At 42.1% G+C, this 25520-nt stretch overlaps 2 protein-coding genes across 7 annotated transcripts in view; one reads left to right on the top strand and one right to left on the bottom strand.

Annotated features, from left to right (window-relative positions):
* Positions 1 to 1789, top strand: part of PHC3 (polyhomeotic homolog 3) — a 95743-nt gene extending 93954 nt beyond the window's left edge. Inside the window, exon 17 of one of the 2 annotated variants that reach the window (XR_002005355.3) lies at positions 1360 to 1789. The gene's annotated coding sequence lies outside the window, so the exon portion shown is untranslated. Of the gene's footprint in view, positions 1 to 162; positions 1063 to 1359 lie in introns of those variants that run through there. The other variant, XR_002005357.4, reaches the window with a different exon arrangement.
* A 348-nt stretch (positions 1790 to 2137) lies between these two features.
* The window catches only part of GPR160 (G protein-coupled receptor 160), a 49674-nt gene continuing 26291 nt past the window's right edge, over positions 2138 to 25520 (bottom strand). For 2 of the 5 annotated variants that reach the window (XM_031009350.3, XM_004037992.4), the window contains exons 3-4: positions 7328 to 7451; positions 2138 to 3321 (exon numbers count right to left, since the gene is read on the bottom strand). In XM_031009350.3, the coding sequence (XP_030865210.1) occupies positions 2233 to 3249 (1017 nt within the window). In that variant the 5' untranslated portion in view covers positions 3250 to 3321; positions 7328 to 7451 and the 3' untranslated portion in view covers positions 2138 to 2232. Of the gene's footprint in view, positions 3322 to 4465; positions 4567 to 7327; positions 7452 to 9310; positions 9657 to 9846; positions 9968 to 25520 lie in introns of those variants that run through there. The other 3 variants (XM_055381446.2, XM_004037995.5, XM_019024305.3) reach the window with 3 other exon arrangements.

Genomic DNA, 25520 nt, shown 5'->3' with positions numbered 1-25520 from the left:
TATTTGTCCTAAACTTTCGATATAGTTGGCTGTCTATATGCATTTGGTTTTTATAGAATGTGATTTTTATTCCTATTATTTTCTCAAGTATATATATTTTTTAACATTGTACCACCCATTATATTGGTTATTTCTCTTCCCTGCCATGTCTTCTGTTAACAGATCTGATCATAGAGAGGTAGACATATGATTGAAGTCAGGTTGAACAGTCATTCCCCGGGACTGTATATTTGAAGTTAGGAGATGCTTTAAGTGTAATTATGAAAGCCCTGAGCTGCTGGCAGCCAGAACACCCACTTTGTGGACACAAAATGGAAACCGACAACTCAGAGATTCTCCTAGTAGTTTACTAAGTTCTTTCCAATATCCAGCTTGTTCTTAGAATGGCTCAGGTTGAGTTTGTATTACCTGCTACTCAAAGAATTCCCGACTGACTGTCCAGGAGCATTTCCCAACTTGTCTTTCTTTATAGATGGTTAATTAATTAATTAGCTAATTAAAGAGACTTGTGTGCTCAAGTAAATGGGTTTCTTCTTCTTCATTATAGCACTATAAAGCCTTAAGGTGTTCATGGGCGTTTTGTACATTTTCAAGTGAAAAATAATTAAGAAACAACATTCTTCACATTTGACTCTGAAACCATTCTTTTCTTTTTGAGAACAGTCAGTGGCACCAATGAAAGGCAATGTAATATAGTGGTAAAGAGCAAGAACTGTGGACCAGAATTCTGGGTTTGCATCCCAGCTTCCCCAATGTCTAGTTGTATCATAGTGAGTTTCTTACTTTCAATGTTTAAATTTCCTCATCTGTAAGAAGGGGATAATAGTTCCTGTCAGAGTTGCTATAAGGATTAAATCAGTTGCTGCATGTAAAACACTTAAGATGATGGTACCTGGCACACAGGACACATTTCTTAAATCTTTTTGCCATTATTAGTGTTCCATAGCGCTTTAGGACATTTTTTCAAATAACGGAAAGTAATGCATTTGTGGATCATCAACTCAATTTAGTGGATAAAAACCAGCATTTAAAAAATGACACTAAAAAACATATTTGCATGATATGTAAGGGTAAGTATTGTTATACTTGTATGTACATGTTATACATGTTATGTAAGGGTAAGTATGTTACTTGTATGTACACATAAACGTACATACAAGTCTATGGGTCATGATGTTAAAAAATATACCTTACTGTAAATATCAAAAAAAATCAAAAGCTACCAATTTAGGAAAAGCTAGGTTTAGATTTATGCAATATAGTATTTTTAAATGGTTGGTGATAAAAAATAATATCTTATGTAGCTTAATTCCTAAAGTAATGTAAGATGATCCTGCCACTCATATTGTTTTACTCCAGTGAAGCAACTCTGCCCATCCACCGGGGGGAGATGATTTGGCAATGTCTGGAGACATTTTTTATTGTGTCTACTGGGCATGGAGGTGCCACCAATCAGTCAGTGGGCAGAGAGCAGGGATGCTGCTAAACTGCCCCACAACAAAAAATTAACCAACCCCAAATGTCAAGAGTGCCGAGGATGAGAAATTCTACTTTTACGTGTGATACATTGCTAACGTGATTATGATGTGACATGCAAGTATGTGACGACATACAAGTTATAATATGAAAACGAATCTGCTGAATCATCGAAAGGGACCTAGTCACTACTCCCAGTTCCATAAGGTGAGCAACCAAAACCCTCTTCTTCCAGGAATATTTGCATTAAGAACAGAGATATACTTTTTAAAATTAATTAGCTACATTTAAAATGAGGTAATCTTCCTCTTACATTGAACTTTTATACCAAATCATTTTAAGAACAATTTTTACTTTCTTGCTTTCATTTGAACATTTAATAAAAATGTTTAGGTTGATATCTTAAAGTTGTCAGTGAAATCTCAGATTTACATAACAGTTTGCATCCAGTAGTTTTTTTGAGTAACACAAACATCAGTATAGCCAAATGTTAACTCATATCACTTTTTGTGTTAATAACAAAGTAGTATTTGTAATAGAGTGTCCCTGAATAACTATAAAAACTTCTTGGAATTATTTTGTTTTTAAAATAAAACACTATTTAATAAATGGTATAGCCCTTCAAAAGACACATTCTGAAATGCTATCATCAGTCAGGGGGCAAAAGTTTTAGTTCAGTTTATTTTTTAATATGTCCTGAGTTCTTTCTGTTCATAAAATTATGATCTTATGACAGCTGTAACTTAATTAATAATATTAACAAATCATTATTGATATAGGCTTTTCAATTTGCTCAAGATTAGGAATCGTAAGTGGAATGAAGCAGCACTTCCAGTTGACAAATGGATCCAAAGGTAATCCAATGTCTTTTAAATTAAGCTTGTGACAATTAAACCAATACACTGTAGCAATGAGAAAACTATTGACAAAGTATAACCAGGGAATATTCATCTCAATATATGCTGGAATCTGAACTTTAAGTAAAACAATGATTACCTGAAGTAGTACAAATGGTAACCAGGTACTGAGAAAACAGACAATGAGCTTGGATAAGAATATTTTTTTAGATCTCACAGTATAACTGGAGTGGGATGAAAAAGGAAAATATAAGATAGTTTCATTCATATAGGAAGTTATCCTGATAGCCTGTACCAAAGTAGTAACTTCTTCCCAACAGGTTATGAAAGCTACAAATAAAATCATCACCATGAAAAATGACAGCCAGTAACTCTGAATGCTGACATAGAAAGGACAGTGACGAGAATAAGCATTCTGTGCCTTCAGGCTTTGGTAGATGGCTGGGTCTCCCAAAACATAAGCAAGGACTGAAATCCAAATTAAAATTACTGTAAAGAAATAAAATAATTTTTGACACTTAAATGAAAGCTTGGTTGTTTTAGAGAAATTCAGGCAATAATCTATACAAGCTGTCAGGAAAACTGGATAATGCAAAAAGCCATAAGTAAAGGAAATAATTTGAGTAAATAGGCAGATGTGGTATTTAGTGAACCTAATGCTTAAAAGTACAAAATCCCTGAAATACAATATAATGGAAATGTTTACCAAAAGTAAAAGATCAACGAATGCTAGTGAAATGCAAAAATATTCCATAAAATTTTGACAGGTGTTTTTTCTTCTCATTCCTAGTGTAAGGATATTTAATAATATTTTCCCAAGTATGATCAAGAATAGCAGACAGTTAACATCAAGGGGCTGGTTTGTTTGACGTAACTGGTACTGAAAAGAGCAGTTCTCTGAAGAGAGAGCAGTCATATTTTTAGTTAAATTTCAAGAAGACCTGCTGAAATACACATGATAAAACACTGCTTCCTTTATTTTCTGTCCCTGCAAAAAAAGTGAAAAGAAAACCTTAATGTTATCTATTTTGAAACTTTACAAAGCAAGCACCACTATTCTTAAAAGCCTAATTCAATCATTTCCCCAAATAAATATATGAATAAGAATTATATGTCACATAATACTTATAGAATACAGAACATAATTAATGTGTATACTCTGGTCATGTTTTTGAGACCCAGATGGTCCAGAACTCAGAGATTTTTAAACCAAAATGTTATATATAAATTACTAACTTCTATATATAAGTACAGGTTTTAATAACTTTTAGATAGAGAAATGGTTTTATCTACCAGGGCCAAAACTCATGCCTAAAATAGAAGCTTGATAGCAATATGCAAAACAACCACATAGAGCTTTTAACCCCACCTCACTCTGACTCCAGACAGCATGACCCCAGTCCCTTTTGTCAGTGAAGTTTAGAAGCGATGCTTATGGGGCCCCTTAACACAGTTTTCAAAGCTTTTTAGTTGCAGGATCCTTCAGATTAAATCTTTTCCTGAAGCTCTGAAAACAGGTGGTTTCAGCTAAAAATAATGAGAACATAGGTAAAGGAAAGAAAGAAAAGTGTTTATCTTCTGGATATGATCTTTCAGGTATGGCATGTGGAGAGACGAGAATACGGGGAAGGAACAGGGACTCAGTATGGATACATGAGAACATTAGGAAGCGGTAGGTAAAGGCAAAGGAATAGGAGTTGAGGCTTCAGTGATACATACATTTTGGAAGCAGGAAAAAGATGATGAAAGAAGTCAGAAGAAGAATCAGGAAAGGACTGGAAGGAAAGGTAGGAGATTCAAGAAACACATCCTTAAAAAAAATCAGAGTTGACCCAAACTTACTTATTTCTACAATACTACTCAATCGCAGTATTTATAAATAGCAAAAAACAAAAACAAAAACAAAAACAAAAAACCCCAAAATGACAAGAACAACAAACCCAGTCAATCACAAATGTGAACAACTGAAGATTGGTTCAAAACAACACAGGTTGGCTGGGTGTGGTGGCTCTTGCCTGAAATCCCAGCATTTTGAGAGGCCAAGGCAGGAGGATGGCTTGAGCCCAGGAGTTGGAGACCAGCCTGAGCAACATAGGGAGCTGCCTCTACCAAAAAAAAAAAAAGAAAATTACCTGGGCATGGTGATGCACACCTGTGGTTCCAGCCACTCAAGAGGCTGAGGTGAGAGGATCGCTTGAGCCTGGGAGGTCAAGGCTGCAGTGAGCCATGATTGTGCCACTGCACTCCAGCCTGGGTGACAGAGCAAGACCCTGTCTCAAAAAAAGAAAAAAACAAGAAAGAAACGAAACACAGGTTGAGTATCCCTTATCAGAAATGCTTGGAACCAGAAGCGTTTTGGATCTTGAATGCATCCCTAATCCAAAAACCCACACTTTCATTTGAGCATCAGGTCAGTGCTCAGAAAGTTTTGGATTTTAGAGCATTTCAGATTTCAGATTTTGGATTAGGGATGCTCACCCTGGATATGGTCATCTTTATGATATGCAGCCATTAAAAATGTTTCTCAGGATAGGAGGAAGACTTAGTTTTCATACTTTTCACTCTACCTTCATTTGTTAAATTTTAAGCCTTGTGAATTTGGTACATGTTAAAAAAATAATGTCATGATAAATTTTCACAGTATGTTAAGTGAAATGCAGGTTACAAAATTATGCAGCAACATGTCATGTAAGAAATACATGCATAGAAAAAGGCTAAAAAGGTACATATCAAGTTACCAACACAGTAGCAGTATACTTTCTTTTTCCCAAACTTTAAGGAAAAAAATGGAGTTTTGAGTCTGAAAACTGAAAAAATTAAATTTGCCTAAAAATAGATCACGGATGATTAAATAATTTTGTCTGAAGATAAAGAAATCAGTGTGACAATAGTAAAAACATGGAATCAACCCAAATACCTGTCAGTGACAGATTGGATGAAGAAAATGTGGTACATATATATCATGGAATACTATGCAGCGTAAAACAAGAGATCATGTCTTTCACAGGAACATGGATGGAGTTGGAGGCCATCATCCTTAGCAAACTAGCGCAGGAACAGAAAACCAAACACCGCATGTTTTCACTTATAAGTGGGAGCTAAATGATGAGAACTGATGGACACAAAGAAGGGGACAACGGACACTGGGGTCTACTTGAGGGTGGAGAGTGGGAGGAGGGAGAGGAGCAGAAAAAATAACTATTAGGTACTAGACTTAGTACCTGGGTGACAAAATAATCTGTGCAGAAAACCACCATGATATGAGTTTATAACAAACCTGCACATGTACCCCTGAACCTAAAATAAAAATAAATCACTGTGAGAGAGGGCTATCAGTTTTGATGACAGATTGAACCATTACTCTCATGGCCATAAATCTGTCATAAGATAACTTATTAAGGTATACAAATAATCTACTTATACAAACGTATATATGTGTAAAGGCAATAATACAAAATCTGTTTTCATAACTATAAAAGACCCAATCAAACAAGTACTTCCCACACTCAAGTTTTTTTCCCCTGTATTTAAACATAGTACAGTTTAATTTGATCTTATCCAAAAAAGTTGCATTCCAGATTTGATATACAAGGGCACAGAAACGTAGCTGCCAACTTGACAAATGCCATTGGTCTTACAAGTGGTGTTGCTTGGATAAAGAAGCCAAGATGAGTAAGACCATATGAAGTCCCCCTTGTGCCAAAAATGAAAACAAAAAAGGCTTAGTTTTAAACAACCAATGTTGGTTTAAAATGAGGGTGAGGAAATTTTGTGGATTCATAAAGACCCATTTTTCAAAAATGTAACTTTAGGGTAAAAGAATAGAATCATCTGTCTCACATGATTTTAACTTTTATAACTCCTATTCTAAATTAAGTAAGGAAAGCCAAGTCAGGCTGGGGGCCGTGGCTCATGCCTGTAATCCTAGCACATTGGGAGGCCAAGGTGGGTAGATCACTTGAGCTCAGAAGTTCAAGACCAGCCTGGGCAACATGGTGAAACCTAGTCTCTACAAAAAATACAAAAATTACTCGGGTGTGGTGGTGGGGGCCTATAGTTCCAGCTACTTGGGAGGCAGAGGTGGGAGGATCACCTAAGCCCAGGAGGTCAAGGCTGTGGTGAGCCAAGTCATGCCACTGCATTCCAGCCTGGGTGCCAGATTGACACTCTGTCGCAAAAAGAAAAGCCAGGTAGGCAACATCCAAGGGATGTTTTTCAAGTTCCCGTTTCATCGACTCTCGACAGGTGGAGGCACCTGGAAGATGACAAAAGTAGGGAGGAGGAGGACCTGGAGGAGGACGCTTGTGTCTCCTAGGGGATGAGGAAGGTCCACAGAGGAGAAAGAGAATCAGCTACAGCCACCAAGGCAGGAACCAAGAACCTCTTCAGAAGATGGCTGGCATAAAGAAGACAAGTCCGACATGGAACATGTAAGAGAATCATAAAGCTAGAAAAAAAATAAGAGCGGGGAAGACAGGCAACTTGAGGCAATAAAAAGCGAAAGGAAGAAACTGGAAAACAAGATTTTGGCCAATTTACAATAGTTCCTGAATACCACGATCATGGAAACCAATCAGAGCTTTCTTAGATGAGACCAATTTTATATACTCTACCCCAATTACCCTGTAAACCACTATAAGTGTTCAAAATTCCAATATTTTGTTTTTTAAAACAACTCCCTGGACAAGACAGAAATCCTTTGATAAGCTACCTGAATTTTCTCTAGAAAAATGTTCACAAAATATAGGGACTCAAGAGATTTACAAGATCTGGTCCTTTTCCTGCATGATTCTTTAAACTACTTGTGAATGAACTCATATGCAACCTGAAAAGTTAACATGAAAGTCCTTTTCAAGGTACCTTGCTTTACGATCTGGCCCAGTTTGGAGGTATTAGCAGGGCCTCAGGGAAACAAACCATGATTTCGTTTCACTGACCCAGTCTCTGTTTTTCCCTTTGTAACCCAATTAATTCTTAACAACTTGCATACTTACTCTCCAGTGGGTCTTCCTTGACTGATGATCTTCCTATTTAATTTCACTTTTACTGCGTTCAATTATGTTATTTTTGGTTCCTTGCATTTCATTTTGATATACCAATATGCTATGTGAGTAAGCTCTGTGTGAAAGATAGAAAACAAAATGAAACATCATTAAGAGCTATCTTAATAGCAAGAGTCCAGTTAAACTGGTTCCAGATCACTGCTTAGAAAAATTGTAGCTTTTTGTGGGACTGAAGCCAGGAACTAACTGCTTACATTCTTAGTTTCTTTCTTGCAAAAGGAAGAAAGGGGATACTTGGATTGAAAGCACACCAAAGATGGAGAGATTGATGCATACACCACATTTACTTAAAGGAATCTTGCTTTATAGTTTTCAGCCACAGGATAAAGCAGCTGTCCTCAAAAGTGTTTGGTTTCAGGACCCTTTGACCCTTGATGCATGTTAACATCAATAACATTTTTTAAATGTTATTTAAATAATATGGTAAAAATTACTATATTTTACCAAACAATAATTTAGTGAGCAGAGTGGCATTGTTTCACATTTGACAACTTGCTTTAGTGTCTGGCTTAATAGCAGACAGCTGAATTTTCATCTATGCCGGGTCTGTCCCACAGACCCTAGTCAAGCAACGGATGAAAGGAGTACTCAGACACAGATAAGCAGTGTAACAGCAGCTAGGGGGCCGCCCAGCACTAGTGGCCGAAGAAGAGAGCAGCCTTGAACAGCTGGAGCTGTTTGCTTTTATTCAGTACAGACATAATGCCGAAAGCCTGGAGCAAACACAGTCTGTGGGTAATTAACATTACTGTCCCCCCTTTCAGGGAGCAGTCATGCATGCGGATGATCAAAGGTCGGTTTCTGGACAACACAAGTGAACAAGCCTATTTAAGATAAATTCCCCTACACGTCCTTGTACCTACTCCTTGCCCTCTTCAAGGTCAGAAAACAGCTGCCTTCAGCTTATTCTCCCCCGGAAGCTATGCAGAGCCTTCCGACCTTCCAGAAGGCCTGCTCCTTTCCCTACAGTTTCTCCCACCACTCTGACTGATGTACATCTCCCCTTTTTTTTTGCATCAGGTTTTGTTGATTGAAGAGTACAGATGTGTGCAGTGCCAGGTGTGACAGGCGCAGTAGTTACAGCTCGTGTTCTGGCTTTGCGTAAAGCGGTCTGCTGCACATAATTCATCGAATTCTGCCCTCTAGAGGAGGTATTGACTGGCCTCTAAAGTTTAGTTAGCACTGACCAGTCCCATGGGGTCATATGAAAGTTGTCTGCCATGGCCTCAATTAATCCTTTCATAAACGGGCTAGCGGCTCCATTTTTTCTAATGCTTTTCCTTATCTCTTTGTAAGTGTTGAAAGTAATGGGTTCATGTACCCGATTGCCTTGTTGATCTTGCATTACCAGGCAGACCAAGAGCTCCCCTTCTAATGCTGCTTGCTTAAGACAGGGTCCCATAACTGTAGTGTATCCCTTGTCCTTTTTCCAATTTATTGGGGGAGGGGGCTCAGGGAAAACCTCTGTCTCCTCTGTGGCACCTTTACCCGGTAACGGTGGGGCTGGGGGAGGAGGCGGAGGCAGTAAGGTAGATGATGGTTCTTCCTCCCTTCCCTTTTTAGGCTCTTCTGTGTTAGAGTGGGGCCAAAGAAGCCCTAACTAAGGCCCATAATGGGGTCCCATACTGGGACCCCATTGCCCTTGTGCATGATGTCGTTTAAGATTTCTTCCCACTTGCTCCCAGAGCTCTAGGTCTAACGTGCCTTCTTCTGGGAACTATGGGTTATGGAAAACAAGAGTTTGCATTAGGTCCCTTAATTGGGCCTCTGAAACTGAGGCTCCACCAGCTTTAAGCAGTTGTTTCAATACTTTTATATGCTGTTTCTGTTGAGTAAGTGTTGTCCCAATGTGAAACCCTAGCTTAAAAATTCCCTCGAACTTGGAAATCCCAAGAGGGCTCCAATTCCAATTACTTGCTTACTGCGCAGTCTCTTCACCTTCGTTTTCGAGGGTTCCGTCGCGATCCATTGCAGCGTTCCTCACACAGGGCACCAGCTGCTGGGTCTGTCCCACAGACCCTGGCCAAGCAAGTGAAGAAAGGAGTACTCAGACACAGATATGCAGTGTAACAGCAGCTAGTGGGCTGCCCGGCACTAATGGCTGAAGAAGAGAGCAGCCTCGAACAGCTGGAGCTGCTTGCTTTTATTCAGTACAGACATAATGCTGAAAGCCTGGAGCAAACACAGTCTGCGGGTAATTAACATTATTGTTCTTCCTTTCAGGGAGCAGTCATGCGCGCTGATGATCAAAAGTCGGTTTCTGGACAACACAAGTGAACAAGCCTATTTAAGATAAATTCTCCTACACGTCCTTGTACCTACTCCTTGCCCTCTGCCTCAAGGTCAGAGAACAGCTGCGTTCAGCTTATTCTCCCCTGAAGCCTTCCGACCTTTCAGAAGGCCTGCTCCTTTCCCAACAGTTTCTCCCACCACTCTGACCGATTACCTACACATCTACATTTCATCAGCTGAAATATCACACATCATGTAGTTTCTGGAAAGTCCTCTGTACATTCACGAGAGTTGGAAAGTAAAAAAAGTAAAAACTTCAAGTGTTTTTATAATCAGTTGTGTCGCAGAATCTCATGCAATCTTAGAAAAGTTTAAAAAAACTATGTGCGTTAGACAACAGGATGGGAGATGAACACTGTGAACATGAACATTCTGGTTTACTGTTGTGTAGAAGATGGAATTCATACTGCAGCTGTATTTGGTGAGCCCGATAAGTGGAGCAACCCTGTGGGAGAAATAGCCTTATCAGGGGTTTTACATACTGTTTTTCTAATTCTTAACAACAGTCATAAAAGGTATATATAATTTTTCCCCATGAGGAAAACAGGCTTGTGGTTAATAAGCACATTTCCCTAGGTCCCATGACTCGTAAGTGTTGTAGCTAAAGTTCAACCCCAAGTCTGACTTCAAAGCTCACGTTCTTCAGTAAACCACAATTATGGCTTAACTCACTGGAAATGTAGAAAGGGACCCAATGTATGTATGTGAAAGAGCTTTCTAAAAAACCAACATCCGGCCAGGTGTGGTGGCTCATGCCTGTAATTGCAGCACTTTGGGAGGCTGGTACAGGCGGATTGCCTGAGGCCAGGAGTTCAAGACCAGCCTGGTCAACATGCTGAAACCCCATCTCTACTAAAAATACAAAAATTAGCCACGCGTGGTGGCGGGCGCCTGTAATCCCAGCTACTCAGGAGGCTGCAGCAGGAGAATCGCTTGGACCCAGGACGGGGAGGTTGCAGTGAGCCGAGATTGCACCACTACACTCCAGCCTGAGCAACAGAGTGAGACACAATTGTCTCAAAAAAAATAATAATAATTAAAAAAATAAAAAAGCAACATTCAAATATCAGTGACTGTACTGATTACTGATATCCATAGGATTGTGACTTGACTATCCATTTGGATAATGAAATTTTATCCCTCCAAAAGGTAAATATAAACTTTGAAGAGTTTGTATTTGAAATGTGGTCTTCACTTGATGTGTCCAAATTCAGTGGAAAAAAAAAGTCACTCAACTCTGATAATGTTTTGCATTCATCCATTTGCACAGTACAGTTATATTCAATATAGAAAATATGGAAATGTTTTTATTTTACTTATTTTTAAAAATAGGTGATATAATTTACATGATACAAAACTTGGGTGACAGATGTGTATTACAGTGAAAGTTACCTGTGCCACCCAATCCTCCCTCCAACACCCCCACTCTGCCCAGCGCTGTCTAGCCAGTTTCCCTCCCTAGATACAACCACTATAACCAGTTACTTGTATATATTTCCAGAGATATTCTAAAGCAAAGTTTTAAAAAGAAATATGAAATTTCCTTATTAAGACAACTAGTGAGAGATTCTTGATTTGTCCTTTCCTGTCTTATTTATACACTGATAAAATCTGACAAAAGAGGCGCAAAGGTAGAACATAACCAAGAATTATCAGTGATCTGCCAGAAGCAGGAGTAATTCCCACCAACCCAAACATAAGGCTGGCGATAAGGAAGGCCAGTGAGGCCAGGCAGAAGACAGCAAGCAGAGGTTATCTCAGGGTAGAGGATAGATGATTTTTATTTTTCTCCTCAGTGTAGAATTATAGTGCTCACCCACATGCCTGCTTCATCTCTGCTTCTGCCCATGGAGGATTTTTGTTCTTTGATCCCTACAGTTAATGGTCTACCAGGCCAAAACATTTTATTGCAGATGAGTTGCCCTTCATTGTTGTCTTCCCCATCATGGGCTGGGGAGGTGGGGAGGCAATGCATTCCAGATGGTACATTACAAGATGGTGGAGCCTCTGTCAACCTGGGTCCTTGAGTGACCATGTGAAGCAAAGCCCCTGGCGATTCACAATGGGTGTATAGTATGAGCAAGAAATAAACCTTTGTTGCATTAAGTCAATGGGATTTGGCCTTTCCTGACTAATGCCATTCCTCATTATTCTCTATATCCTTCGAAATTTTTTTAACAGGATGTATTATTTATATTATCAGAAAAAATACCTTTAAAAAGCCATGATACAAATGTAAGAATATTGGTAAAACTCAAAATTCAATTTTAATTTGTCATATATTTGTAAAAGTCATATACTTTTGCATTTTTTCTTCTGATATTCTTTTGGTTTTGTTTTGTTTTGCTTGAGTTGGAGTTTTGCTCTTGTTGCCCAGGCTGGAGTGCAATGGCACAAACTCGCCTCACTGTGACCTCCGCCTCTTGGGCTCAAGTGATTCTCCTGCCTCAGCCTGCCAAGTAGCAGGGATTACAGGCACACACCACCATGCCTGGCTAATTTTTGTTATTCTTAGTAGAGATGGGGTTTCCACCATGTTGGCCAGGCTAGTCTCGAATTCCTGACTTAAAGTGATCTGCCGACCTTGGCCTCCCAAAGTGCTGGGATTACAGGTGTGAGCCACTGCACCCGGCCCTCTTCTGATATTCTTATATTTGCCTGTTTTCAAAAAGAAGGGCTCAATTCAATAACCTAAATTTAAACTTTAAGGAAAAAAGCAAATTAAACCCAAAGTAGGTTAAAGGGAAGATTAAAAAAAAAGCAGAAATCAATGAAATTAAAACAAACAAAAATAAGGCCAGGCATGGTGGCTCATGCCTGTAATCCCAGCACTTTGAGAGGCCGAGGCGGGAGGATCACTTGATCCCAGGAGTTTGAAACCAGCCTCGGCAACATGGCAAAACCTCGTCTCTATCAAAAAATATAAAACTTAGCTGGGTGTGGTGGTGGGCACCTGTGGTCCTAGCTACTTGGGAGGCTGAGGTGGGAGGATCGCTTGAGCCCAGGAGGTGGAGGTTGTGGTGAGCCGAGATTGTGCCACTACACTCCAGCCTGGGAGACAGAAGAAGACCCTGTCTCAAATAAATAAATAAGCAAAGGAAATCAATCAAAACAAAAACAACAACAACAACCCCAAAACAACAGAAAGAAAATTGATACAAAACTGCTTCTTTAGGGGAAAAAAAGAACCAATAAAATTAATAAACCTCTAGCCAAATTAAGAAAGAAATTACCAAAATTAGGAAAGTGAGTACCTAGAAACATTAAAAGAATAAGGAACTATTTTGAACAACTTTATTTCGATAAATTTGTATGATGAAACAAATTTCTGGAAAGATACTACCGAAACTCCGTCCAAAAGATCCCTAAATAGCTCTATTAAAGAAACTGGCCCAGTGTGGTGGCTCATGCCTGTAATCCCAGCACTTTGGGAGGCTGAGGCCAGCAGATCACCTAAGGTCAGGAGTTCAAGCCCATCCTGGCCAATATGGTGAAACCCCCATCTCTACTAAAAATTCAAAAATTAGCCGGGCATGGTGGCTTGGCCTGTAGTCCCTGCTGCTCCAGAGACTGAGGCAGGAGAATCACTTGAACCCAGGAGGCGGAGCTTGCAGTGAGCCGAGATTGTGCCACTGCACTCCAGCCTGGGTGACAGAGTAAGACTCCATCTCAAAAAAAAAAAAAAAAAAAAAAATCCCTATTAAAGAAACTGATTCTGTATTTAAAACCTACCCACAAAGAAAATATAGACTCAGATGTCTTCATTGATGGATTCTATCAAGCATTTAGGGAAAAAATACCAAACTTAAAGAGTACCTCCCAACTCATTTCACAAGGACTAGAATTACCTTGATACCAAAGACATTTCAAGAAAACTAACATAGATCATCATCCCTCATGAACATGGAAGCAGAAATTGTTAACAAATTATTAGCAAACTGAATCCATCAATACATCTTGGCCAATGGAAACTTATTTTAACATTAGAAAGTCAATCAATGTAATTCACCACATTAACAGAATAAAGGAGAAAGACTATAAGATCACCTGAAGAGACGCAGATGCAGCAGTTAACAAAATCTAATATGATAAAAACAAACAATAGAAGGTCACGTCCCTAACTAGATAAGATGTCTCTATGAAAAACCAAGATCAATCTCATGGTGCTGAAAGTGGATATCCATATGGGGGAAAATGAACTTTCACTCTTACCTTACGCCATACACAAAAATAAACTAAAAAAGGATCATATGACTAAATGTAGAAATAAGACTAAAATTTCTAGAAGAAAACAGAAGAAATCGTTTGCAATCCTGGGTAGATATATTAGCTTCCTAGGGCCGCCACAACAAATTATAATAGGCAATAATTTTTTCTTTTTTTTTTGGTAAGAGACAGAATCTTGCTCTGTTGCCCAGGCTGGAGTGCTGTGGTGCAATCAAAGCTCACTGTAAACTTGAACTCCCAGGCTTAAGTAATGCTCCTGCCTTAGCCTCCCAAGTAGCTGGGACCACAGGCTCGTGCCACCATGCTTGGCTAAGTTTTTAAAATTTTTTATTTGTAGAGATGGGGTCTCGTTTTGTTGTCCAGGTTGGTCTCAAACTCCTGGCTTCAAGCATTCCTCCTGCCTTGGCCTCCTAAATTGCTGGAATTACAAGCATGAGCTACCATGCCCAGTTGACTGGTGGTAAATTTAAACTGAATGGTTCATGATATTATTTGGATGTTTGTCCCCTTTGAATCTCATGTTGAAATGTGATCTCCAATGCTGAAGGTGGAGCCTAGTGGGAGGTGTTTGGGTCATGGGGGTGGATCCCTCATGAATGACTTGGTGCCCTCCCCACAGTAATGAGTAAGTCCTCACTCTTATTTGTTTACAAGAGAGCTGGCTGGTTAAAAAGAGTCTGGGACTTCCCTTCTCTTCCCGTTGCTCCCTGTCTCACCATGTGACACGCCTGCTTCCCCTCTGCCTTCCACCATGACTGGAAGCTTCCTGAGGCCTCAACAGAAGCAGATGCTGGTGCCCTGCTTCCTGTACAGTCTGTAGAACCATGAGCCAAATAAACCTCTTTTCTTTATAAATTACCCAGTCTCGGGTATTCTGTATAATGACACAAAACAGACTAACACAACTTAAAGAAACAACAGAAATTTAATCTCTCACATTCAGGAGGCCAGAAGTCTGAAATTTAGTTGTCAGTAGAGGCCGGGCACGGTGGTTCATGCCTGGAATCCCAGCACATTGGAAGGCTGAGGCAGGTGGATCACTTGAGGTCAGGAGTTCAAGACAAGCCTGGTCAAACTGGTGAAACCCCATATCTACTAAAAATACAAAAGTTAGCTGGGCATGGTGGCAGACACCTGTAGTCCCAGCTACTTGGGAGGCTAAGGAAGGAGAATCGCTTGAACCCGGGAAGTGGAGGTTGCAATGAGCCACAATCACACCACTGCACTCCAGCCTGGGTGACACAGCGAGACTATGCCACAAAAAAAAAAAAAAAAAAAAAAAAAGGCTTGTATACAAATATATGTAGGAGCTTTATTCACCAATGGCCCCAGAGTGGAAATATCCCAAATATCCATCCACAGGAAAATGGATAAACAAATTGTAGTAAATCTAGGCAATGGAATACTTCTCAGCAATAAAAATTAATATACGCTTCACACAGGGAAAAGCCTCAAAAAAAAGCCTCAAAAACATGTTATGTTAGGCCATTCTTCTGTTGCCATAAAGAAATTCTCCCTCTCCCTCTCCCGCTTCCGCTCCCGCTCCCGCTCCACGGTCTCCCTCTCATACCGAGCCTCCCTCTCCCTCTGCCCTTTCCACGGTCTCCCTCTCATGCCTAGCCAAAGGTGGACTGTGCTGCTGCCATCTCGGCTCACTGCAACCTCCCTGCCTGATTCTCCTGCCTCAGCCTGCCCAGTGCCTGCGATTGCAGGCGCGCGCCGCCACGCCTGACTGGTTTTCGAATTTTTTTGGTGGAGACAGGGTTTCGCTGTGTTGGCCGGGCTGGTCTCCAGCTCCTAACCGCGAGTGATCCGCCAGCCTCGGCCTCCCGAGGTGCCGGGATTGCAGACGGAGTCTCGTTAACTCAGTGCTCAATGGCGCCCAGGCTGGAGTGCAGTGGCGTGATCTCGGCTCGCTACAACCACCTCCCAGCCGCCTGCCTCGGCCCCCCAAAGTGCGGAGATTGCAGCCTCTGCCGGCCGCCACCCCGTCTGGGAAGTGAGGAGCACCTCTTCCCGGCCGCCATCCCATCTAGGAAGTGAGGAGCGTCTCTGCCTGGCCACCCATCGTCTGGGATGTGAGGAGCCCCTCTGCCTGGCTGCCCAGTCTGGAAAGCGAGGAGTGTCTCTGCCTGGCCGCCATCCCACCTGGGAAGTGAGTAGCGCCTCTTCCCGGCCACCATCCCATCTAGGAAGTGAGGAGCGTCTCTGCCCGGCCGCCCATCGTCTGAGATGTGGGGAGCGCCTCTGCCCCGCCGCCCGGTCTGGGATGTGAGGAGCCCCTCTGCCCGGGTGCCACCCCGTCTGGGAAGTGAGGAGCGTCTCCGCCCGGCAGCCACCCCGTCCAGGAGAGAGGTGGGGGGTCAGCCCCCCGCCCGGCCAGCTGCCCCGTCCGGGAGGGAGGTGGGGGGGTCAGCCCCCCGCCCGGCCAGCCGCCCCGTCCAGGAGGGAGGTGGGGGGTCAGCCCCCCGCCCGGCCAGCCGCCCCGTCCGGGAGGGAGGTGGGGGGGTCAGCCCCCCGCCCGGCCAGCCGCCCCGTCTGGGAGGGAGGTGGGGGGGGTCAGCCCCCCGCCCGGCCAGCCGCCCTGTCCGGGAGGGAGGTGGGGGGCTCAGCCCCCCGCCCGACCAGCCGCCCTGTCCGGGAGGTGAGGGGTGCCTCTGCCCGGCCACCCCTACTGGGAAGTGAGGAGCCCCTCTGCCCGGCCACCACCCCGTCTGGGAGGTGTACCCAACAGCTCATTGAGAACGGGCCATGATGACAATGGCGGTTTTGTGGAATAGAAAAGGGGGCAAGGTGGGGAAAAGATTGAGAAATCGGAAGGTTGCTGTGTCTGTGTAGAAAGAAGTAGACATGGGAGACTTTTCATTTTGTTCTGTACTAAGAAAAATTCTTCTGCCTTGGGATCCTGTTGATCTATGACCTTACCCCCAACCCTGTGCTCTCTGAAACATGTGCTGTGTCCACTCAGGGTTAAATGGATTAAGGGCGGTGCAAGATGTGCTTTGTTAAACAGATGCTTGAAGGCAGCATGCTCGTTAAGAGTCATCACCACTCCCTAATCTCAAGTACCCAGGGACACAAACACTCTGCCTAGGAAAACCAGAGACCTTTGTTCACTTGTTTGTCTGCTGACCTTCCCTCCACTACTGTCCCATGACCCTGCCAAATCCCCCTCTGCGAGAAACACCCAAGAATGATCAATTAAAAAAAAATTAAATTAAATTAAAAAAAAAAAGAAAGAAATACCTGAGGCTGGGTAATTAATTTATAAAGAGGTATTTCTGTTGGTGATACAGAGTCTTGCTCTGTTGCCCAGGCTGGAGTGCAGTGGCGTGATCTCGGCTCACTGCCACCTCTGCCTTCTGAGTTTGTGCGATTCTCCTACCTCAGCCTCCCGAGTAGCTGGGACTACAGGCATGTACCACCATGCCCGGCTAATTTTTTTTTGTATTTTTAGTAGAGACGGGGTTTTGCCATGTTGGCTAGCTGGTCTTGAATTCCTGACCTCAAGTGATCCACCCACCTCAGCCTCCCAAAGTGCTGGGATTACAGGCGTGAGCCACTGTGCCTGGCCTATAAAGAGGTTTATTGGGCTCAAGAGTTCTGCAGGCTACACAGGAAGCATGGCGCTGGCATCTGCTCGGCTTCTGGTGAGGCCTCAGGAAGTTTACAACCATGGCGGAAGGCAAAAGGGGAACAGGCATCTCACATGGCGAGAGCAGGAGCCAGAGAGAAGGGGGAGGCCCCACATGCTTTTAAATGAGCAGCTCTTGCGTGAACTCATAGGGAGAGCTCACTTACCACCAAGGGGACGGTGCCAAGCGGTTCATGAGGGATCTGCCCCCATGATCCAGATACCTCCTAACAGGCCCCATCTCCAACATGGGAGAGCACATTTTAACATGAGATTTGGAGGGGACACATATCTAAACCATACCACATGCCGAACAAAAAGAGCCTAGCAATAAAGGGTATAGAGTGTGTGGTTCCAATTATATGGGATTCAAAACAGAAAAATGAATCCCTATGGCCAGAGAGACTATCAGTAGAAATCTGAAGCCAGGCTGGGGCAAAGGTGAACCAGGCAATGTTCTGTAGAGATGAAAATGTTCTATATCTGGATTGGGGTCCAAGTATATACATTTTTCAAAATTCAAATTATACACTAAAAATGAGTGTTTTAACTTATTTTTAAAGAATATTCATCTCACAGCATTAGATATAAAAGTAAAAACCTGGAATTAATGTAAATCTCCATTAGCAGGAAATTGGCTACATAAATTATAACTTCCAATGAACAGTGCCTTCTTTAAACAAATGCTCCTTCTCATAACTCCACTAACATAACAGTAAATCAAGTTTTACCAGATTCTAAAATGAATAAGAAAACCTCATTGTGATGCTGAGGAACACTACAGAACCTAGTCTCTAGTTGTTAAACTTAAGTACTTGCCAAGAAGCCTTTCTCCTGCCGTTCCTGTACTAACTGTACCACCTGGTGACAGAACAGTAAGTGAGGGGATGTTTACTTTTTTTGGAAGTACTCTAGCTAATGTGAGTGAATAAGGAATGATAAAATTTGGAAACTGCCCAATTTGCCACCTCTGATGTACTAAATGGAGGTAGCCAAAGATTATCAATACTAATACCCAAAGGTCGAAATTGAAGAGTACCTTGCTATCTACAAAGTGGGCTTGCCAAAAAATTAGAACCCGACCAAACCTGTAGATTCAACTACTGATGTTCAAGAAAGAGGACAATAACTTGTTTAATGACCCCACAGGATGCAGTAAAGAAAATCCACATGGTGGTATGCTCTATAGGATTACAATTTGTTACTTCAATAAATTGTTTCAACAACAATACAAAAATTAAGACTTAGGATATATCAACTAAGTGCAATGTGTAGAATTTATCTGAATTCATGGCAACAAAGAATTACATATATAAGACAATGGGAAATTATGGTATGATGGGCTGAATTATATCCCTCCAAATTCATATGTTGAAGCCTTTAACTCCCAGCACCTCCAAATGTGACTATATTTGGAGATAGGACCTTTAAGGAGGTAATTTGGACACACGTACATGATACTAGGGATGCTGGTACACAGAGAAAAGGCTGTGGGAGGGCACGGCAAGAAGACAGCCATCTACAGGCTGCAAAAGGCCCCAGGAGAAACCGCCCCTGGACACCTCGATCTCACACTTTCAGCCCCCAGAGCTGTTGTTTCAGCCACCCAGCCTGTGGTGGTTTGTTATGGCAGCCCTAACAAATTAATATGTGTGGTTATATTTAAATCTCCCTATTTAAAATAATACATACTAAAATATTTACAGATGAAATAGGTTGTCTGGAATTTGCGCCAACATAATGCAGTGTGTGTGCTGGGGGTCGAGTGGATGAAAGTATAGATGGGGCAGGATTGACCACTAGTTAATGGCTGTTCTAACTATTTGTATGTATGTTTGAAAATTTTCATAACTTTAAAAAAAATGTGTAAATCTCCAAGGACAAAATTTCAGAGGCTGGAAAATGAACAGATGGACGGTAAATGACTGAGCCCCATCTATACAAAGTGTGGTCCAAGCATCACCTAGGAGACTGCTATTCACATAGACCCTCAGGCTCCAGCTCAGATCTATGAAACCAATCTGCAGTTTTAATAAATCCTCAGGTGAATCACATACAATGAATACAGACTGAAGCTAGCAGTGGAGAAAGCAGAGTGGCAACCCAATTTATACCTCAGGGTCGTGGCAACCCAATTTATACCTCAGGACCCTCAAAAATCTCAAGAGTGGCTGACCCAAGTGTCTTCAGAAAGGGATGCAAAGATGGGGATAAAAACAGATAGATTCGTTGCAAATGAAATAAGCAGTTAGGTCCCCAAATCTCTTCCCTGACTCAGTGCAGCAAATGACTCCCTCTCCAACTGCGGAGTAAGAATGAGGTTTTCCCCTCTGGGGAAGATAAAACAATCTTTGGACAGTAGGCAGAGTTGAGGATTAGAGGAGCATCATACTGATAACAGGGAGACTGCATAAAAATACATATAGCGGAAGTTGAGACCTCTCCAGCCTTTTTACAGTTGGATTTCAGGAATACTATTATTACAAGATATAAAGACTCAAACAGTTCTCTCTAGGCATCAGCCCAGGAAGAAATATCTAAAGATACTACATTGAATCTTCCCTGAAGAAACAGCCTAGATACTGCCCTACTTATAAATATGACTGGACATCCAAAGATCCTCAGACATTCCAAGAAAATCTCTAGTATTGAAAGTTAAACAAATCCACAAGCAGAAAAAAGACAACTTGGAGGAAATAGACACAATGCTAGATAGAAGAAAGCTATTTAAAAACTCATTGTTTTCAGGGAGAAGATATTGCATCCATACAAGAAGAGGAGGCTATTTATAATAACAACAGAAAACAAAAAAGAGCTCTTGGAAAATAAAATATGATGGCAGAAGTAGTAAGGTACACAGAGAGTTGGAAAATAAAGTTTGGGAAATTTCCTAGAAAAAGTGAAATAAAAAGAGAAATAGTTAAGAAACATGGAGGACCAATCCAACAGGTACAAACTCTGAATAACAGGAGTCACAGAAAGAGAGCAAACTGGAGGGGAAGAACTCAAAGAAGAAAAGGCAAGAATGAGCCAAGTGCAGTGGCTCACACCTGTAATCCCAGCACTCTGGGAGGCCAAAGTGGGTGGATCACTTGAGGTCAGGAGTTTGAGACCAGCCTGGCCAACATGAAAAACCCAATCTCTACTAAAAATACAAAAAAGAAAAATAATTAATGGGGCATGGTGGTGCATGCCTGTAATACCAGCTACTCAGGAGGCTGAGGCAGGAGAATAGCTTGAACCTGGGAGGCAGAGGTTGCAGTGAGCCGAGATCACACCACTGCACTCCAGCGGGGTGACAGAGCAAGACTCCGTTTCAAAAAATAAATAAATAAAAATAAAGAGTGTTTCAACTTATAAATGAAACGTAAAATTTAGACTTAGAATTCCACCATCTTGCAACAACTTCTCCCCAACCTACCACCCATGTAGACATTTTAGCACCTCTACCTACCATCATCTCAACAGGAGAGACAACCAGACATTTTGTGCCTCCTATATGGCAAACCTGAGTTTCATTAAATCTCTAGAGAATCCAGCTGCCAGTTTGCAAGAAATAGAGGATTGAGGGATATACTGAGCTGAATCATGAGCATGCAATTAGCAAGACTCACACTGTGGAAAACCCTATTGGTCAAGGAGTCCAGTTCTTCAAGAGAAAAACAAAGGGGAAAAATGGAGAAGTAATTTAGAGAGTGAAAAAACACATCCCAGATAACTTTTTTTTTTTTAAAGGTAAGACTAAATTGGAGTCCCTAAAGATATGCATTTGGGTGGTAAAACTTCTAAATGCAAAGAAGTGCTGATGACTGTAAAAGTGAAGTTATTTTGGGGGAAGCGAGGGACTGTGATTGCAGAGGTCACATGGAAGGGGCCTATTGGAGCAAAGTTCCTGCTCTTTACCTGAGAGGTGGTGACATGGGAATGGGGGTCAGGCTTTTTGGAAACACTGGAAGCCAGAGATGCCTTCAATTCTAAGGGACTGATCAAACTAGAAGAAAAAAACATGGTAAAATATTAACCTAATTTATAAAGAGCTCCTGGAAATCAAACAAGAAAAAGATCAAAATCCCAATATTGAAATAGTAAAATGAACAAAGGATTTGAAGAGATAATTCACAAAAGAGTATATGGGCTCTTAAACATATGAAAGAAGGATCAGCATCACTCAAAAAAACAGGCCTGGCACGACGGCTCACGCTTGTAATCCCAGCACTTTGGGAGGCTGAGGCAGAAGGATCGTTTGAGTCCAGGAGTTCAAGACCAGCCTGGGAAACATGGCAATATCCTGTCTCTACTAAAAACACAAAACTTAGCTGGGCATGGTGGCCTATGCCTGTAGTCCCAGCTACCTGGGAGGCTGAGGCGGGAGGATTGCTTGAGCCCAGGAGGTTGAGGCTGCAGTGAGCTGTGAGTGCACCACTGCACTCCAGCCTGGGCAACAGAGAATGACTGTCTCAAAAAATTAATTAAGAAGTATAAAAGAAAAAATAGAAATTTAAACTACACTGTTTACCTCATAAAGGATAGGCAAAACCCCAAAATTTGTCCACACAGTATCTCTAGTGAGGCTGTGGAATAAATAGGTATCTTAACCTATTTATCTGGTGGGGCTGAAGAATATAACTGGAGCAACTCCTACAAATGGCAACCTGGTAATATTTATCAAAATTACAAACATACATATATGTCCTGTGAGCCAAAAACTCCTCTCCTAAGGATTTATCCTATAAATTTACTTGCATGTGTGCAAAAGTAAGTGTTTATAAGAGTATTCATGGAGGCATTGTTTAAAATAACAAAAGACTGGAAACTACATTATAACTTAAACAACTTACTTTAAACTTAAATGTCCGCCAATAGGGAACCATTAAGCAGATTATGGCACATTTATCCAGTGCAATACTATGCAGCTCTCTTTTAAAAATGAGGAACTCTCCATGTAATGATATGGACATGTCTCCAAGACACATTGTTAAGGGGAAAAGCAAGACACAGAATAGAGCAAGAAATACACACGATTTGCATTTTAAAAGGGGAGAAATGGCCAGGCGCGGTGGCTCACACCTGTAATCCCAGCACTTTGGGAGGCCGAGGCGGGCGAATCACGAGGTCAGGAGATTGAGACCATCCTGGCTAACATGGTGAAACCCCATCTCTACTAAAAATACCAAAAATTAGCCGGGCGGGGTGATGGGCGCCTGTAGTCCTAGCTACTTGGGAGGCTGAGGCAGGAGAATGGCGTGAACCTGGGAGGCAGAGCTTGCAGTGAGCCGAGATCATGCGACTGGACTCCAGCCTGGGTGACAGAGCGAGGCTCCGTCACAAAAAAAAAAAAAAAAAAAAAAGAAAAAGAATAGTGTCAAGTAATCTTCTGTATATACATGAAGAAACCCTGGAAGGACACTTAAAAAGTTAGCATTGGGCATGTGTGCATGCCTATATCCAGCTACTCAGGAGGCTGAGGCAGGAGGATCGCTTGAACCCAGTAGTTTGAGTATAGTCTGGGCAACATAGCGAGACCCCATCTCTTAAAAAAAAAAAGTTAAAGACAGTGGTTACAGGGGTAGGAACTTGGCAGATGGGATCATGAATGAGATGAAGACTTCAGTACATTTTTTTTCCTACTATGAACATTCTGCTAAACATGTGAATGTATTAAGTATTCAAAAAATTAAACACATTGAGTAAGGAAAAAAACAATTTATCTACAAATTGGTACAATTCTCAATTACACAAACAATTTGAGTATTTAGTTTACTTTAAAAAGCTTTTTAATATTTCATGAAAGAAACTTTCCAACATAGAATTCTACACCAAACTAAATGGTCAATTAAGTGTAGGTATAAAATGAAGCCACATACTCAAAAATGTTTTACTCACATGAAGTTCTTAGGAAGCCAATGAAAGAAAGGCATACATCATCAGAATGAGGAATAATAAACTAGGAGAGCAATACATGCGGTCCAGGAAATGGGATGCATTAGAAGAGAAGAAAAACCATGTAGAGTACAATTCGAGGATTCCGAGGTTGGTGAAGATTATCTAGGCATCAGATCCAGAGTGCACAATCTAAACTAGAGTAGGGCACATGGCTATGGGAGAAATTTCTCCAGGAAGGTGGAAATTCCAAATATCTTTGAACATACCAAAAGATTTACACAACAGAGAAGAGTCTGTGGTTGAATTAGCGATAAGTATATAGAAAACAAAGCAGACAGACAACTCAAAGGAAAACAAAAAAGTTTAGAAAGGAAATGTAATTGTAGTGTACGACACTCATTAGCTATTTTATTTTTAAAAATAATTTTTGTTTCAACTTTATGATGGCAAATAATTTTCAAGTTTATATCCTTATTTGTTTAAATACAAAGCTAAACCACAAACAGGTACAACAAAGATACTATCTCACATCTACACTCCCGTCAGATCCTCTTCGGCTGACCACTCACCAGGCTGACTGGGGGAAGAGACTTTCTTAGGTAGCACCGTTGTGAGGCCCAGGGTGGGGTGGGGGAATCAAAGGCGAGGACAGGCTCTCATACCTGCTTCCATTCAGATTTACCTGGGACCAGGGTGGGCAGGAGACACCAGGTCATAACTCCCGAGTCTCACTCAGTAAGAATGGGTCCTGCATAGCTGGGCGAGGTCGTTCACGCCTGTAATCCCAGCACTTTGGAAGGCCGAGGCGGGCGGATGACGAGATCAGGAGTTTGAGACCAGCCTGGCCAACATGGTGAAACCCTGTCTCTACTAAAAATACAAAAAATTAGCCAGGCGCGGTGGCATGCGCCTGTAGTCCCAGCTACTCAGGAGGCTGAGGCAGAAGAATCGCTTTAACGCGGAAGGTGGAGATTGCAGTGAGCCGAGATTGTGCCACTGTACCCCAGCCTGGGCGACAGAGTGAGACTCTGCCTCAAAAAAAAAAAAAAAAAAAGAAAAGAAAAGAATGGGTCCCGTGTAGGGAGGGTAGAGGCCGCCACCTACTCCTCCAGCCTTGACAGTCTAGGTGAAAACCTTGGCCTATCTTGGATTCCCGGGGGTCTCGGCCCTGCCGGCACACCTGGGCGCCTTTCTGAGGCTGGCAGCCGCAGTTCGGGTTGGGGGATCTGGGCTTGTGGGCTCAACCCCGCCAGTTCATGGCTGCGACCTCGCAGGAGCCGTGGGTGTCTGACAAACACGAGGCCTAGACAGTAGCTCTGGAACTTTCAACCCAGCAGGACGCGGGGAAAACTGGCAGGGGTATTAAGTACGTAATTTCTGGTCCCACTACAAATCTCTAATTTTGATTAGAACAGAGTATCATCTCAATTTCTTCTACAAAAACAAAAGCAATGCCCCCCCCCAACAAAAAAAATACAGCCGCTTCATTCACTTCAAGACCTATGTACATGTAAGTTGTTTCCTGTGTTTTATTATTATTTTTAAATAAATTCAGCGTTCACATTTCTACAAAGAATTAGCCCAGTTTCAGGAAATTCTGCCCGGCAGGGAAGGCAAGCCACACTCTCCTCACCCACGTCTGGTTTGACTTCACACCCTGATGCTTCCAGGTGCTCAGAAAAGCCGCAGCGGGTGGAAGAGGAAATCGATGCCGGCCCGCGCTCAGGGCCACGAGCTCAGTAAGCTTTCGAGAAAGCACGGGGAAGACAAGCTTACTGCCCAATCTTTTAAAAATATATTCATACACTTCAAAGAGCGCCTGTCCAGATGTTAGGAGAACAAGAGCTTGGAGCCATCCCGTCCAGGCCTTTGGGAGACAGCGTCTTCCTCATACCTCGTCGCGGTGTGGGGGACACATCCCAGCTCTTCCACTGGAGAGAGGAGACTCGCGCGGCTTCCTAGTTCACGTTTGGCTCTCATCCTGTGCTGAGGTTTTTGTTTTTTTTTTTGCTTTTTTTTTGTTTGTTTTTGAGACATGGTCTCACTCTGTCACCCAGGCTGGAGTGCAATGGCGGGATCTCGGCTCAC

This window comes from Gorilla gorilla, chromosome 2, assembly GCF_029281585.2.
Source record: "Gorilla gorilla gorilla isolate KB3781 chromosome 2, NHGRI_mGorGor1-v2.1_pri, whole genome shotgun sequence".
Taxonomy (NCBI): domain Eukaryota; kingdom Metazoa; phylum Chordata; class Mammalia; order Primates; family Hominidae; genus Gorilla; species Gorilla gorilla.
This window is presented reverse-complemented; position numbering and strand designations above follow the sequence as displayed.